Source organism: Pteropus vampyrus, unplaced genomic scaffold (assembly GCF_000151845.1).
Source record: "Pteropus vampyrus isolate Shadow unplaced genomic scaffold, Pvam_2.0 Scaffold553, whole genome shotgun sequence".
In the NCBI taxonomy this organism is placed as follows: Eukaryota; Metazoa; Chordata; class Mammalia; order Chiroptera; family Pteropodidae; genus Pteropus; species Pteropus vampyrus.
Genome location: NW_011889334.1, coordinates 681,877 through 698,572, shown reverse-complemented (window position 1 = coordinate 698,572; position 16,696 = coordinate 681,877). Strand labels below are relative to the sequence as shown.

Below are 16,696 nucleotides of genomic sequence, written 5' to 3'. Positions count from 1 at the left end.
CAACATCACAGTTCTAGGCATAGTTTTGTGGCAGCTCGTAACTATCCACCTGTTTGGTTTTCTGTCATCATAAAACTGTTCTTGCAAATGTTATTTGTAACAAGATTCTTTCAAGATTCCTGAACTACAGATATTACGACTATGCTCTGTAGAATCAAAACACACAAAAAAACAAACAAAAAAAAACCCGTAAGTTTCTAAAGTGCCTGCTTTGTTAAATGATTTTCTTGTTTGATAACTGCTCTGGTAATAGTATTTAATAAACCTGTTTTCTAAAGGTATAAATGCTTGCTTAATTTATTTATTAATCAGAAGAACACTGAAAGCTACCTATCTCCCTTCATGGCATAATAAAGTCATGAGTGACAGCCCTCTTTTCTCAAAATAATGCGTGATTTTCACTTGTCAATCATGCAAAGATCTCTGGCCGCAATGTAATAAAATTAAAAATAAAAAGATAATTTTAAAAGCCTTTTTAAAAACTTTTAAAAAGCATTTACAAAACTTTAAAAACATTCAAGACACAGCTGGAGCTGCAGTTACATGAAGCTGGACCATTCAACTGCAAGTTCACACACCATCATTTCCACAGTGCTCTCTTTATTCAGAGTGACTCGCTAAGTCCAGTCCATACTCAAGGGGACAGGTATTAAGCATTACCTCTTAAAAGGAGGAGTATCAAAGAATTTTGTGAACATAACTTTAAGTCTACCACAGTATTACTTTACATGGAAATTTATACTCTTAGATGCATGTATTAGAGAAAAAATAGTGAAACTAAACTAACTCAATGAGTTAAAAAAAATAGTAAGCCTAAAGAGGAAGTAAGAGCAACAATGAAATAGAAATGAAATAAAAAATGTTCAGTAACACTGAAAACTGTTCTTTGAAAAGACTACTAAAATAGCAAATCTTCAGCAAGATTCATCAAGAAAAAAGAAAAATTACAACTAATATTAGAAACAGAAAACAGGACAAGAATGAAGAATTGTGAAGAACTTTATGTCAATAACTTTAAAAACAGAGTCATGATGGACAATTTTACATAAAATATAACTTACCAAAATTGATTCATGGTGACAGGGAAAAACTAACTAGATCTATAACCATTTATTAAATCAAATTAGAAATTACAATTTAAAGCCCTCCTTCCCCCCACCGATAAAAATAAATACTAGGTCCATTTGGTATTTATTTTTTATTTTATAGTCAAGTTTCATCAAACCTCCAAATAAAAAGTAACCCCCACAATAAGTTATTACAGAAAACAGAGGGAATACTCCCAAATCACTTTATAAGCCTAATGTAAACTTAACACTAAAACTAGATGTAGAGAAATCTTTATGAATATAGATATAAAAATAAACAGAATTAAGAAAAAAAATTAAGTGATAGACTTTACTCCTGGAATGTAAATTTGGTTTAACATAAAAAAATTCATCAATGTCATTCATTAATAAAGGAGGGGAAAAAAAACACAATCACTTCAACATAAGTAGAAAAGCATTTGATATAATTCAATACCCATTCCTGATAAAAATGCTTAATAAACTAGGGATTAAGTTTTCTTACCTTATAAAGCATATACTACAAAATCATACATCAAACATCGAATTTAACTTATTTTACAATTCTAACTAAAAAACAGAAGCAGCACTTTAATATTTGGAACGAAACAGAGATGCTATCATTCTACTCAACCCAGCACTGGAGGTCCTAGGTCATTAAGGAGAAACAAGGAGTATACATACTGAGATGAAGGAAACACATCGATCACAATTTCTGTCATCATTTCATCATTCAATGTGCTTTTCTTCAAAAGTGCTCCTGACCCCTCCGGGGTGATTCTCCTCAAACCTTCTTCCCAGTCCATGAGCTCAGTTGGCACCAGCCCACCATCTCCATGAGCCAAGCACCGGCTCCAAAATCTCTCTCCACTCCATTCTAACATTTTTATATCCATTATCTGCCTGACTTCTCCATTTAGATGTCCCATAGGCATACATTTTATTCTTAATACAAGCACAAGTCTTGACTTCTACATCCTCTGCTTTCAAACATACTCCGCAATCATCCTTCATTTTCATCATCTCCTTAATTGAACTGAAAATCCAGGAGTTATCAGTAATTTCTCTTCTTCCAACCATCCCTAATCCATTCAGTTTAATCAGCAAGTCCTAGTGACTCTACCCATTCCAAATGTGTTCCTCTCTCCATCCTTCCTATCACTCTACTCCAAACCACAGTCATCTCTCATGTGATTTATGACAAAAGCCTTCTCTATAAACCCCTGCTTCTTTTTATCCCCTGCAAACATTTCTCTAAACAAAGAGATCTTTTTTTAAAAAAAGTAACACTTCTCTTTGTCCACTGTACTTATTTTCTAATACACTGTATATTTTGTATTTTCTGTGCTTGTTTGCCTTTTCCTTCTAGAATGTAAGGTCCTTAAGGAAGGGACTAAAAAAAAAAAAACTGATTCATCTCAAAGTGCCATGAACAGTGCCCGGCAAAAAATAGGTGTTCAACATTTGCTTATTGAATTGAATCATTACTCCTTTGCTTATAATGTTTCAGTAGCTTCCCAGTGTACTTAGAAAAAAATCCAAACTCTTTGGCATGGTCCACAGGCCAACATGATTCTTCTCTGCTTATCTACCACTCTCCCTCCACTTCCATAACTGCACTATAGACACACTGCCTTTCTGTACACAGCTTCTCCCTGCCTTATGACTTTGCCATTCACTCTGGCTAATGTGATCTCACACCTTCCTTTTCATCCTTCAGAGTTCAGCTTTAATGCTATCTTCTCAGAGAAACCCTTTCTGACCAACCATTATAAACACTGGTCATTATCTATCGCAGTTCTATTTTAGTTCTTTGTATATGCAATTACTATTTTATTTTTTATTTTAATTCATTGCCTGTTACTCTTCACTGGGACATAAATGCCATGAGTGCAAGAACTTTACCTTATCATGACTTCAGCCTAAACATCTGGCACATCAGAGATACTCAATAAATGAATTCAGGAGTTATACAAAGTCTGGAGATAACAGGTTTGAGAGAACAGAGAAAAGAATTCAATAGTTTCCAAGAACTGAGAGATTATGAATTTCTAGAATGACAGGGCCCAATGGACAAAAACCTTATACAAAGGCATTATCAAGAAATTTAAGAATAAGGACACAGATAAGACCCTGTAAGCTTCCAGAAAGAAAACACAGGCCACATACAAAGAATTGGGCATCAGGTGGCACAAGAATTCTCAACAGCAACAATGGGAGCTAGAAGACAGTGGAACAATGCCTTTGGATTTCTGAAGGAAAATTATTTCCAACCATGAATCCTATACTCAGTGAACTATCAAGTAAGCATGAAGGTAGGAAATATTTAAGATTTCAAAAATTTCCAGACATTTAATAAGATTTAAAAAATTCATCTTCTACGTACCATTTCTTAGGAAGCTACTGGATGATGTTTCACCCAAATGAAGTAAATTAAGAAAAAAGAAAACATAGGATAAAGAAATAAAACCAATCCAAGATTCCTAATGTGATAGTGAAGGGAGATCCCTGTAGCTGTGCACAGGTGAGGGAGCAACTATTCGAGACTGGTCAGGAGACATCAGGAGAGACTGGCAGAGTGCTTGGAATGGGTAAGGAAGAAGGCTGTGAGGTAATCTGGCCAGAGCTCCTGTCAACCCATGAGCACTCGAGGCGGGGTGGTGCTGAAAACAGAAGCTGGGACTTGGGTTGGGCCTGTTAGCAGAGGATACTCTTTAATTCCTCTCCTGACATGAAGACCTGGTGGGCTTGTTGTGGATTCCTGCTGCCTTCCTTTCCTCTCCCCACAGCTGTCTGGCCCTCCCCAGTCCCTCTCCCAGGAAAATAAAACCTGCATGTTGATAGGGCTAGTGTCAGAAGCTAGGGCTAGTGTTACCCTGCTGGAGAAACTGATCAGAGCTTTCAAGGCAGGAGAGGTTTTACTGGACTGGATATTTGCCCTGGTGTTTTTAGATGAACTGATAAGAGCAGTATATTCTGAAAGTAAAAAACTCTCCTCGCGAGGACCAAGCCACAGAGATAATTTATTGATTACTGATCACAACTGTTCCCCCAAAGCCACAGGTATCTAGATCATTTCCCTAAGACCACGGATGGCTTCAGGGAGTCCTATCTCCTTAGTTGTGGAAACCTCATGCACAGCCCTGGTCTCAGAAAAGCATAGACTCTGCTCTGGACCTCACAAGATGATTTCCACTGGAACTTTAGGTGCCTTACTTAAATGGGCAGGGAAGCTTCAGTGGATTTTCATTCAGTTCTTTCAGCATTTTCATGTATGTTTAACTCTGAGCTGGGGTAGCAGCAGATCTGCTTAAAGTGCCAGGGAAGGTAGACAGCAGAGTAGATTTGGGCAAAGTGAAAGCTATGGGATTTGAGGAAGGCAAAATGGCCCAGGGCATTAAGTCAACTGATCTGGCATGCCACACTGGGCAAATAAATGCTGCCTTGCCTCTTATTCAGCAAAGAGAGTGCAGGGCTGGGTCAAAGGCAGTGGGCAGAAGAGAAGGAGGAGCCCTCATGGACGCCAGGGTCAGAAGTTTGCACAGGAACCTCCTGGAGGTGGGAGAAGAGCCCAACCATGGCAGTATGAAGAGAGCGATAGCACTAAGTGAGGTCTCGAGGGGGCCGCAGCCATTGTGGGGGAGCAGCAGTGGATATGGTGTCCCTCCTCTCCCCGGCTGCAGCTGCTCTGGCCAGGTGCCTCCTTCCCCACAACAGTCCTGGATTTCCAGAGAAGTGAAGCATCAGGGGACGTGGGGCCAGGGGCGGGCAGGATTCAGGCGGGGCTCAGGGTCTCAGCAGGAGCCGTGTTCCCGGCCACTTGAGCCATAGGAAGGGAACCAGGCGCCGGGTGAAGGTGGTGGTGAAGGTGTAGATAAGTTCTTGTGACTCTGCATTGGTGAAAGTCACGGTGCCCCCCTCATAATCCAGGGCGATGCCTACTCTCCGGGGCCGCAGCGCTGGAAAGAGCTCAGCCTCGGGGTTGGTGTTGGCCCAGATGCCCGAGGAGGAGAGGCGCAACGCCCATACCCCATCCTCCGGCCGCAGGGAGAGGTCGCCCTTCCTCTTCACAGAGTCTCTGGCCACCCCCACCATGCAGCTTTCCAGAACTTCTTCCTCCTCCTCCTCTTCCTCCTCTTCCTCTTCGTCCCCCAGTGACTCCTCATCCTCATCCGTCTCCCAGGACACAAACCCCCCATAGCCAGCCTCCTCTTCCTCCTCCTCCTCTTCCCCCTCTTCCTCCTCATCCCCCTCCTCTTCATCCTCAAACCAGCCCTCCCTTTCCACCTCCACTTCCCAGTAGACCTTGCCCCAGGTGAAGCCCTTATTGCCCAGCACCCCTGGCTCACAGTCAAACTGCTGGGGGTGCAGGTAAACACTATGGTACAGGCCACTGTAGGTCACACATTTCCAGTCCTCTGACAGCTGCAGGTATCCGCTGGCCGACTGTGGGTCCAGGGTGACACTCACTGTGGGAACAAAAGAAGTAACAGTGTCACCAGTGGGCCAGGAGGGGCCACTAGTCTCCATGGTGTCCATGACAGGGCTGTGACACTATACAATCCAAGGGGTGCTATTCACATCTTAGTCCATATTTCTGGGGTCCTTCAGGGGTATGCAGTGCACAATCTTACAGCCAGAGGGGGGTGGGAAGCACAGATGTTCAGCCTGAAGCAGATATGGCCTCTGGCCTCAGGATGCCATCACAGCTGGCTCTGAATACAGGAGACATGTGACCAGGCAAAGAAGGAGAAACTCAGTCATAGGAAAGGGATTGGTGGCAGGACCTATGAGGACAGTATAACTAAACACGGGACACAGAAGGGCCAGAATATCATGTGGAGACCTCTACTGCAGAATGAAGAGTAGTAAACTGATCAGAAAGTGCAAGGTGGGGGCTTGAGATTTGCATCTGGGAAATTCTCCCTGTGGCGTGAGAAGGAACTCCCCAGGAACACTAGCGGGCGGTTACAATCTCCATGGGGAAAATATTCCTTATTTGAGCTAAATCTGGGAACAACCTTTTGGATACTCACCCGTCTTATATTCCAAATCTCTCAGCAGCTTCCCTGGAGAAAAAAGGACAGCAATGACCGTCAAGCTCAGCAAATTTACAGGCTCATTTCTTACTCAGAAAGTATCAATTTCATGACGGGGTTCCATCCCTGAGATCCCAAGAAAACAATTAGGATACCCTCAGAGGACTGCGGGAAGAGAATCTAACAGCAAGGAGCCTGGTACCATCCCTCAAAGTGCCACCCTACCTCCTGACTCCCACCCCAAGGCTCTCCCTAACCCTTACCTTGGAATTCTCTCAGGCCTCGCTGCAGAGACAGAAGTTTATCTGAGAATTCCCCTGTCCTTTTTTTAACCACTCGAGCAATGGGTTTCCCAATCCAGAACTTCTTCCGTGGATATCTGAGAAGATGACAGACATAACCTTAGCTCTTCTTACATTTCTCTCAATCCTTATTACAATTATGAAAGGGGATAGTAAGGTACAATTACTCCCTGCCGATAGGGGCCAAAGACACTAAGCAAACTGCTCCAGGCTGAGCTGGGACTTGGAACCATTGGCAGACTCAACATCCAGAACACTTTAGTCAGCTAAGACACTTTTCTACTCTCGCCACCTGTCTCATCTCATACAAGGAGAGTAAGCTAAGGTGCTGGGATTCTACAGAGAACTTGCTCCAGTGTACAGTAAGTCTCCAGTTCAAGGATGTGTTTTTGCTTCCCAGGACAGAAGGTCATCAAGAGGAACCATGGGATGTGGGCACCTCTGGCACCATATTACTCTCCATTAATTCAAATGGGTCATGGTCAAGGAAAAGGGGAGGGGACACAAGCACAGAGGAATAAGGTATACTGAGGAAAGGAATCTCTTTTACCTGTTTAAGAAGTCTCTGGTGTCCTGAGAGGGAAGAAAGCACAAGTATCAATTTAAATCAAAGAAGACTTCATCCATATTTACCAACACTGTATTAGAGACCGGGGATGCATCATGAACAAAACAAACACGGTCCCTTCCTCATGGAGCTGACATTCTAGTGGCAGCACTGGATAAACAAAAATAAGAAAACAAAGTAATCAATGACAGAGCAAATGGCGGTTGGGAGATAGGGAGGAGGTGACAGGCCAACGTCTCTGAGGTTATGACACTTGTGCTGCGATTTGAAGGAGAACGTGCTAGTCAGGTGAAGAATGGGAAGGCGGCAAGGTGGAAGAGCTTGGCAAAGAAAGGCAGATGTCACATCATGCAGGGCTAAACAGGCATAGCAAGGAGTTCAAATTTCGTTCCATGTACAGTAGTAAACCACCAAAGGGTTTCAAGTAGGGAAGTAGTATATGTGATCTGCTTTCAGTGGCTGTGACTACTAAGTATGTTCCAGGATCCATTCTCTCCTTCTTCCTTTTAATAATAGAACCCCTGGAGTAACAGCTGGGCTTTTTGCCACATTTCCCAGATTATCTTGTAACCAGGTCTGGTCATGAGACAAAGCGCCAACCAGTGGGATGTAAAAGGAATTAATGACTACAGTTTTGGGGTCAGGTCCTTTAAAAAAAGGAAATTGCTTTCTAATTCCTCTTTTTCCTTGTCTAAAATTTGGATACGGTGGTGGTGAGCCCAACTTCAACTACACAACTGAAGACAACATCCCTTGAAGTTAGTGGAACAACTAGATGGAACCACCAGTGGAATAACCTGGCTCTCTGAATGACCTCACGAACAACCACCCTGACAACTTTAGACCCGCCAACTCTGAACTGTTACTGAGAAAGAAATAATCTGTTTTATTTGAATCACCGTACTTGAGTTTGATATAATAGCTGACCAAAATCCTAAATGATCAATCACTTGGCTATCATTTAGAGCAGCAGTCCCCAACCTTTTTGGAACCAGGGACCAGTGCTCCTAAAAGAATCTAATGCCTGATCTGAGGTGAAGCTGAGGCAGTGATGCTAGTGCTGGGGAGAAGGTGCAAATACAGATGAAGCTTCGCTCGCTTTCCCACCACTCACCTCCTGTTGTGCCTAACAGGCCATGGACCAGTAGCTGTCTGCGGCCAAGGGGTTGGGGATCCCTGCTTTAGAGCATGGATTAAAGGAGGCAATGTGAACATGCAGGGGGCCAGCCTGGAGGCTATTGCTGTAGACCAGATAAGAGATAAACGGCCTGAAGCAGCAGTCGCAGCAGAGACAGAGAACAGGTATGTTTGAGACAGACCTGACTAGGAGAAGTGGTGACAGATAATCAGGACAGGCCATGGCTTGAGTTGGAGGAAGAATGGTGATGCTATCTGTATGACAGGGACAGAGAGGAATGTGAAGGGGGTTCTTGTGAGATGCTGGTTATTTCCCTTTTGTGAGCCTAAAGCCTCCATAATACTTTATATTAATTTTTGCCTTCCTTTCACTCATATACAAGTATCAGTTAAGTGCTTCCTACATGCCAGACACTGCTCTAGAAGCCTGGGATGAAAAAAAAGAGAGAGATATAAATCCCTACCCTTGTTAGAGCTGACCTTCTAGCAGAGAGAAGTAGACAGCAAACAATCGACATAAAACAATACATTATATCATGTTATTATGTGATGAGTATTACAGGAAAAAAAAAGAACAGAATTAAGAAGGACTGGGTGGGGGCTGGCTTCTTTGAGAGTGAGATTTGAGAAACAAATAGAATCCCCAAATTGTGGATGCTGATGACCGTGTCAGAAAGTCTCAGGAAGAATGCCAGGCTCTACTCTAAGAAGGATATTTAAGAAGTCAGAGCTACACCCTGCCCCTACTCTGAAGCAACTGCTCAGACACAGTTGAGTTTTTGGTAAATCCTTCTAATCTGTCCCCCAAAATAAGTAAATCCAAGCCAGCTTGAGGACTGCATGACAAATCTTGAGGCAGTGCATGCCAATGAGTCCACTGAGATTTGTGCCATAAAAGGGCAAATAAATGGACAGTGGGTGGGGTGGGAGTTAGGGAGCCAAGAGAGCATATTCTGTGACATGGGAGTCGCTAAAATGGTGGAGAGAGAGAATGAGAGCCGTCTAAGGGATAAAAATTGTGAGCATCTCAGAGAGGGTGGGACCCAGAGACCAGTGCAGGAACACTTCTCTCAAAGGACAAAGAAGGGGAGCCCAGGAAGTCCCAAAGTAACCTGAAGCCACACACAAGCCTCCAGAAGAAGTAGCCCACCCAGAGACTCCTGCGCCTATCATGAAACAAACGATCAGAGCAGAGAGGCTAGGGCAACAAATCGTGGCACTCTCAGCACAGGACCTGCCTGGGTACTAATGAAGAGCACTCATGAAGGGGGTCTTCACAGGTTAGGATGGCAACCAACACTGGGTGAGACAGAGGTGTGGCCTGCCACCCGACCCTGCATGGTCCATCCAGGGCTAAATCAGGGAGGATGTCAGTATCTCTTTAGCTTCTATCTGTCTCCTTTAACATCTTCATGAGATTCCCAGTCCAGAGAACTTTCTTTCCTTTTGTATCCCTTGTCAAATAGTCTGTTTTATGTCTTTTGTCATGCTGCATCTCCCTTTCACCTGTATTTCTCTACAAGACTTTTGGATCAGAGCCCCTACCTTAACAGGATCTCATTCTTTGTGTCCATTGGCAGTAATCTCTGGGAAAATATTAATGACAATTAAGGACAGCTGTCCAGTTTCCTTGCAGCAAAATCAAACTCAAACAAACAAAAAACCCACCAGTACCAATATTTCATGTACTGGTTTTAAGCAGACAGTCAACTCTCTCTCCCTTCCCTCCTCCCATCCCACCCCAGGGACGTCTTCAATCTGAGCAGTCTTGGAGGCTGGGCCACTGCTGGCCCACGCAGCTCCGTTGGGTAGACTGGTGAGAGGTTCTCCTCAGGGAGGACATAAATGCATTTCAGGCCCCGCCAGCACCCCGTCATGTCCCTCTCTGTTCTACGCATAAGTGCATATCCACCTAGTGGAGGCCATGGCAAAAAGAAAGATGCTTGTCCTTGAAGGGAAAGAAGAAGAAGAGTGGGGAGGGGAAAGGAAGCAAGTGACCCAGTCAGAGTCTGCAAGAAATCCAGAAGGAACAGAAGGACATCTGGAAGAAAGGACGGAGCCAGAGACATACTGGATAAAATGAGAAAAAAGAATAAGAAAACAGAGGCCTGGGAGTGAGGACACCTGGGCTGGAACTTTGACTCAATTCTTGACCTGCCTTCTACTCTCTGGCCCTCAGTGACTTCGTCAGTGATTCTAAAATCTCTGGGAGTCCTGAGTAGTGAGTCTGAATCCACAATGATGGAGAGGTAACCGAGGCTACCTCTTTACGAGGCCTGTGCTAACACAGATACCTTGAGAACTTGCCTTGCCATCTCTCTCCAGCTATCAGTTTGCCCTACTACTGGGCTAGGATAGCATTTTCAGCAGCTGACTGACAGGCCCAGCCACCCCAACCCATGCAAGTGGAGGAGATCATCACATAGGCCTTCTCCTGGCCCACAAGGGCAGAAAAGTGAAGCGTGCTCCCTCAAAAGGCTGCTGGGCCCTGTTCAGCATGGTATGACTCTTCGGAGAACCTGTTTCTCCAGTCTAAAACTTTGTCTTTCTCAGCATCAAAGTTGTCTCTACCAGAAAGCATTCCAGAAGCAATTAACCTGTTTTCCATCTTTTTCCCTGAGGGTAATTCCACAGTCCCAGAGAAAACCGCACCCACTCTGTCCCCCTTCCCCAGGTGCCTATCTCCTATTGACTCTCTGGGTCTCTGAGAGAAGCTGCTGTTCAGCCCTCCCTTAGCCACCCCCAACCACTACAGCCTTGTCATTTTCAGAACCATAAAAAGCTTCCACTGGATAAGTGTCTGCCAGTGACTTGTTAGCAGACAGGCTCATGACGGTAGTGATAAAGACAGAAAATAGTAATGAAAATACTACTAACCTTCCATTTCTACAGCACTTTTTAATATTTTAAACTTTTTTTTGTAGAAAATTTACTTTTTGAAGTGACACCATGCCAGTCATCTCATTGTATACTCATGCAATCACTGGAGTAAGGGGGGCGGAACAGGATCATCACCCCCATGTTTCAGAAGACAAAACTGAGAACCCAAGAGGAAGTGACTCTCCCAAGGTCATGCAAGTGAGTGGCAGGGTCAGGACCTACTGTCCTGGTCTCTAGGCTCCCTGCCCTGGGGAAGGTCTCTCACCTGCATGAGCTCTGCAGCCGGCCGCTGGGCCTTGCCTTCCAGTTCGGAGATGACCAGCGCCAGGCGGGCAAGCTCCCCGACGCCCCTGGTCTTGTGCTTCTCCCTGCCCTCTGTGAGCTCCTGCTCCAGCTTTGTCAGCTGGTCCAGCAGGTGCTGCTCCCGCTCCCTCAGGAACTGGTGGCCCTGCTCAAACGCAGCCACGATGCACTGCCTCTGGTCCTGGAGCTTCTTCTGCAGGGTGGGGAAGGAGAGAAGGGGGTGATGCCTCCACCTCCAGGATCTGGTGTTAGAGGCACACAAGGCCAGCTCTTCTCCCCTAGCTACTCTCATTCATAAATTCTACAGTGTTTAGAGCATTCCTGTGCCAACCTCCTTTCCTCGAAGAAGACACAGTAAGTAATTAGCACAGTTCTCTCAGCCGCCATGGGACAGGAACCCTAATTCTGCCTTACTGGTCAGCCCATTATCTGTTCTAGGTAAACCAGTATAAACCTGGGCCCTTTGAGGAACTCTGAGCCAACACAGTTTTTCCTCCTGGACACCAATCTCTGTATGTCACTTGTTCTAGGAAGCTTTCCTTGATTTATCTCGTCCAAGCCTGACCAATCCTCTCTTCAGCAACCCTTATTATGGATAAAGTATCTGTGTGTACCCCATCCTAGCCATGTAGGACTGTAACCGGTTCCCATGGTGAAACTGTAGAATGTCTGTGCTCACGGACCATGACCTTTCCTGTCTACAAATTTCACTGCCGAGTCCAGGCTAGGATCTGGTCAGCATCCTTGGTCCCCTTGTTGGCTGATGTTGGGCTGGCGGCGTCCATGCACACTGAGGGCCTGGAGGCACTCCTTGAACTTGAGCATCTCCTGCTTCACTCTTTCCCTTTTCCAGGGCCCAATCACTCACTGCCAGGCTTGGCCCTAACATCCCTCCAACGTCCATTTCCGCCAGAAATGGAACCCACCTATCAGTTTTTCCCCTCCTGATACCATTTCTAATGAAGCGCATAATATGCTGTCTCTGTTTACCAACTGCCAGCAACCATGGGTATGAGAACCACCAAACATGGCATTATCAGAGCCAGTCAGGCCTTCCTTAACCTACCCCTCTCAGTTCTTATCCTGAAGCCAGTGCCTACCTTCCAAATTCTCTGGCTCCCTACTCAGGAATCATGTCCTTCTCCCCTCCTCTGAAAGGAAGGATGCAGCCAGGCCTTCCTCAGTTCCCTACACACTGGCTCTCCCTGGCAGAACAGCAGTAGCTTCAAAAGGTGGCCCTGAAGCTCAGGTGAGTCACAGAGGAGGAACCTGACAATTGGCAACCCACACACTTGTCAGATGAGGAAACCAGTCCAAAGCCACAGAGCTCAGACTGACAGGCTTGGGCTACGATCCAGGTCTCCCACTGCCAGTGCTCACTCTCCTGGTGAGCCCTGCAACCTCCCAGCTGCATCTCTACAAACCCAGGAGGTCCTGCTCCAAACAGCCAATCACCTCAGGGCTTTCCCTTAACAGCCTCACTTACCAGCGCAGCCAGGATATCAGCTTCTCCCTTCTCCTGACAGCCCTGAATTTTGTCTCTGTCTCTCCTTAGGGTACTCAGGTGGTTCAAGATTTTTTCCTGTAGAAAGACAAGCAGTGGGGACAGGTGGATGCTCTGCGCTAGGGCAGAAGGGTGGACTCAGGCTGAGTCCTAGGCCATCAAGAAACCTTCAGCAGGGTCTTGGCCAGGCCTCGCCTCCAGATGGGTGCAGAGCACAGCATCCTGAGTGGAGGAGCACCCTCTGAAGGTGAGGAGGGCTTACCCTGTGGGGCTGGGCCGCTTTCTCCACCAGGACAGCCGTGTGGGGTCTGTGCTCCCGGGACTCCCTACACATCACGCACAGCAGCTTCCCATCATCCTCGCAGTAGTAGTGCAGCTTCTCCTGGTGCCGCTCACACAACTTCGCATCCTGCTGCTCCCGGGCAACTTCTCCTGGCTGTCTGCTCTTATCCACCTTCAGCCGTTCGATATTCTCCACCAAGCTGGCCAGCTGCCACACAGGGCGGATGTTCTCCTTTTTAAAAGGCTTCTTGCAGAGGGGGCAGACGGGGCGGCCCCCTGAGACAGGGCGGACATCAGTGGTACAGCTGCGGCAGAAGACATGGCCACAATCAATGGTCACGGGGTCACGCAGGTAATCCAGGCAGATGGAGCAGGTCACCTCCTCCTCCAGGCTCCGCAGTGGTGCTGATGTGGCCATGGTGTCCTTAGTCCTTAGCTCAGAGGGCTCTCTGTTCACTGGCAGGGGCTTCTCCTCCTTGGAGACCAGAAATGGAGTCAAGAGCAGACACAGCAGAGGGGCAGAGATGGCAGCCTCACATAGGGCTGCCAGCTCAAGCAATCAATAGACACTTACAAGGCTTACATAATATCAGAGCAAAAGGACCTTACTGATCATCTAGTCTAACTCTCTCATTTTACAGATGAGGAAACTAAGGCCCAGAGTAGGTAGTTTGGTAGAGTGGAGAGCAGAGCTGCACTAGCCCATGCCATGCTGGTAGGAAAGCACTCCTGCCTCAGACTCTTTCCTTCCATCAGCTGGGCAACTGCTCTGATGTACCAATTATGATAGAACAAGATACTTGATAACGCTCTGCCGAAAAACTGTCATAAGAAATATACAAATCTGCAATGTCTACTATGGACACAATGCTCTCAGTTGTGTCATGCACAAGCTGAACAACTATTCAGGGGGACCCCTGACAATCAAGAGACTTCTTTTGTTTGCTCCTCCAGGTTTCATGTTTAAAGGACTAAGAGCACTGAGATTCTTTACCAAGACTCAAGAAGCAACAAGAATCTAAATTCTAGTGTCTCCTTTCATAAATGTTTCCCTGGGCTGTGCTGTGATTTTGGTTTGTTCACGTCCCCTGGGCAGCTAGACTCCACTTAGACCCAGCCTGCCAACAGAGCACAACCTAGCCATACTGGACTCATTATCAGCTGTGACTCTCTCATGGAGCTGGTCTGGATGCTCTGCTACTAACAAGGGTAGACTGCCCTAGCTGAGCTCACTAAGGAAATCGATGTGGAAGAATCCTCAGCTAGCTGTGACTGCAATGTGCTGATGAAGGCTTGGTTCCCAGAGAAAGCACAGAAGCTGAGCACAGAGTAGACTTGAGTCCCATTTCCCTGTGCTACCCTGACCCACTTCCTGTCTGAGATTAGGAGCCTCAGATGCCTGATGCAACAGCTGCTTCCTCCTGCCCCTGCCTCTGTATGACATAACAGAACTCATTCAAGTACTCTGAGCCTCAGTTTACCCATCCATAAAATGAGGAGAATGATACTTACCTTCAAGATTTTCTAAGTGAGCTGAACAAAAGCATTATGTTTTAAGTACTGTGCATAAGCACAGTACACAGAAAGAAATTTAGGAGAGTACCCAGAACCCTTGGTTCCCAAATCCAGGGAGTGTTCAAAGCACAAAGAGTGCAAGAGCAAAAATGTAATGTGGAATCAAGGGCGGAAGTGAGGAAGAACCCAGCCATAGCAACACACGTGCTGCAGAATTAAAGAAACGAGATCTTCGAGGGGCAAACTGGGGAATTTGCTCTGCTGTAGATCATGGAAAGCAACCAGAGAAGTAGCTGGGAAGACAGCCAGCAGACAGGGCACACAGGTAACTCCAAGGCTGGAATGAAACACTTGGAACCACAGGAAAGCAATACCATTACTGAGTATGTCTGCTGAAAATCCATTACAACAGAGTTCAGTGGCCTCTGCGTTTTCACTGTAGTGACAAGAATAAGCTAGAAATAACCCCCAGGATCTAAGACCCAAAAGAAAAACAAAACGCGACTATAATGTCTACTTCTTGAGGACCTAATGAAGTAATACATAAAAAGTGCTTTATAAAGTGAAAGGACTGTACAAATGTAACAGATTGTCATGCTGCCAACAAAAATTCCACTGGAAGCTCCAATGAATTTTGGATATGCGTGACTTTAAGAGATGTAATGAATGTGAAAAACATGTACATACAAAGTTTCAATGAAGGGGTTAAGTAATTTCACTGGCAAAGGGGGTAAAGTTTTTAGAAATGATACTAAGGCTAGTAAAAATCTTAGGAATTTCCTGGTCTAGATCCCTGGTTTGCCTATTGAAGGAAGAAGCCTGCCCCAGCATAGAGTTGGAAAGAGAAAAGGGTCTGGTGCTGGGGACTCCTGGGGGCTTTGAGGCCCTTTGCCAAGACACTTTGTTAAGCAGTTTAGAAGTTTCAAAGTCTAAGTTGTTTCCTTTGCTGTTGTTTGGGTGCTATGTGCTATCTTTGGGGCTGGGAATTTCATTCTGTTGCAATTTCCTGAAAGAATAAAAGGACTATGAAGAGCTCAAGTAAAGCTCCCCAGCCACACAAAACCTGACACAATCAGGTGCCTTCATCACTTACAGCAGCAGTTCTTAACTCAGGATCCTTGCTGGGCTTTAAATCTCTGAAACTGAATGAAAATGATCGCATATGTAGGAGATAAATAAAACTGTCTAGGGATTACAGAAGAATGCTGGTGAATAAGTGTAGGAGAGATAATAGATTAGAAAAACACCATCTTGCAATCTCATAAGAATCTTTAATGCGTACTAAACCGTGAGGTAAAAGGTGCCGGGGGACAGGACAGTCCCATGGCGCCAAAGTACTACCCAATGAGTTACTTCCTAATGTACCCTGATAAGGGAGAGATCACCTTAACCAGTGCCCAAATCCAGCATCGCTAATAAAGGGACAAACTGGCATATGCTTCCCGATGAGGCGCCATGTGAATTACACATCACCTTTGAAGCTGTCCTTCCACAAATGTTTGACCTAAATGAATCAAATCAAGCCTTTTAGAACTAACTTCAAGTTTATAGAAAATATGAGGGCAAGAGGAATGAGCTAAACCATATCACGAGGAAATAATCAGATAAAGCCAAAATATAGAACAATCCACAAAAAAATTCGCCTGGTCTTTTAAAAAGTCAATGTCATGAAAAATAAAAAAGGATTGTTCACGATTTAGAAAGACTAAAAAAATAAAATAAAATAACAACCAAATCAGGTACCTTGACTGGCTCCTGCTTTAAAAAAAAAAAAAAAAAACCTGTAAAAATCGTTTTTGGACAATTAAAGAAATTTGACAAAGGACTGGGTATTGGATATTAAGAAATTATTGCTAATTTTTAAAATGGCTTTTATTGAGACTCTAAATGAGAATGTCCGTATTTTTAGGCAATGCATGCTACAGTATTTAGGGCTGCATGACTACTACTAATTTTAAATGGTTCAACAACAACAATAAAAAAAGTCAAAAATTTTCTGAAAAGAGGGGCTATAGTTTTCTATCATTCTTAAGAGTCTATACAAGGATCTGTAACTACCAAAGATGTTAAAAATCACTAAGAGATAATAGTGCTGGACG

At 45.0% G+C, this 16,696-nt stretch overlaps 1 protein-coding gene across 1 annotated transcript in view; it reads right to left on the bottom strand.

The window, feature by feature from the left end:
• Positions 1–983: 983 nt before the first annotated feature.
• LOC105308156 (tripartite motif-containing protein 26) overlaps positions 984–16,696 on the bottom strand; it is a 25,648-nt gene continuing 9,935 nt past the window's right edge. The window contains exons 3-9 of the mRNA XM_011383995.2: positions 13,063–13,557; positions 12,783–12,878; positions 11,259–11,489; positions 6,959–6,981; positions 6,370–6,485; positions 6,104–6,136; positions 984–5,536 (exon numbers count right to left, since the gene is read on the bottom strand). Coding sequence (XP_011382297.1) covers positions 4,854–5,536; positions 6,104–6,136; positions 6,370–6,485; positions 6,959–6,981; positions 11,259–11,489; positions 12,783–12,878; positions 13,063–13,500 — 1,620 coding nt within the window. The 5' untranslated portion in view covers positions 13,501–13,557 and the 3' untranslated portion in view covers positions 984–4,853. The remainder of the gene's footprint in view (positions 5,537–6,103; positions 6,137–6,369; positions 6,486–6,958; positions 6,982–11,258; positions 11,490–12,782; positions 12,879–13,062; positions 13,558–16,696) is intronic.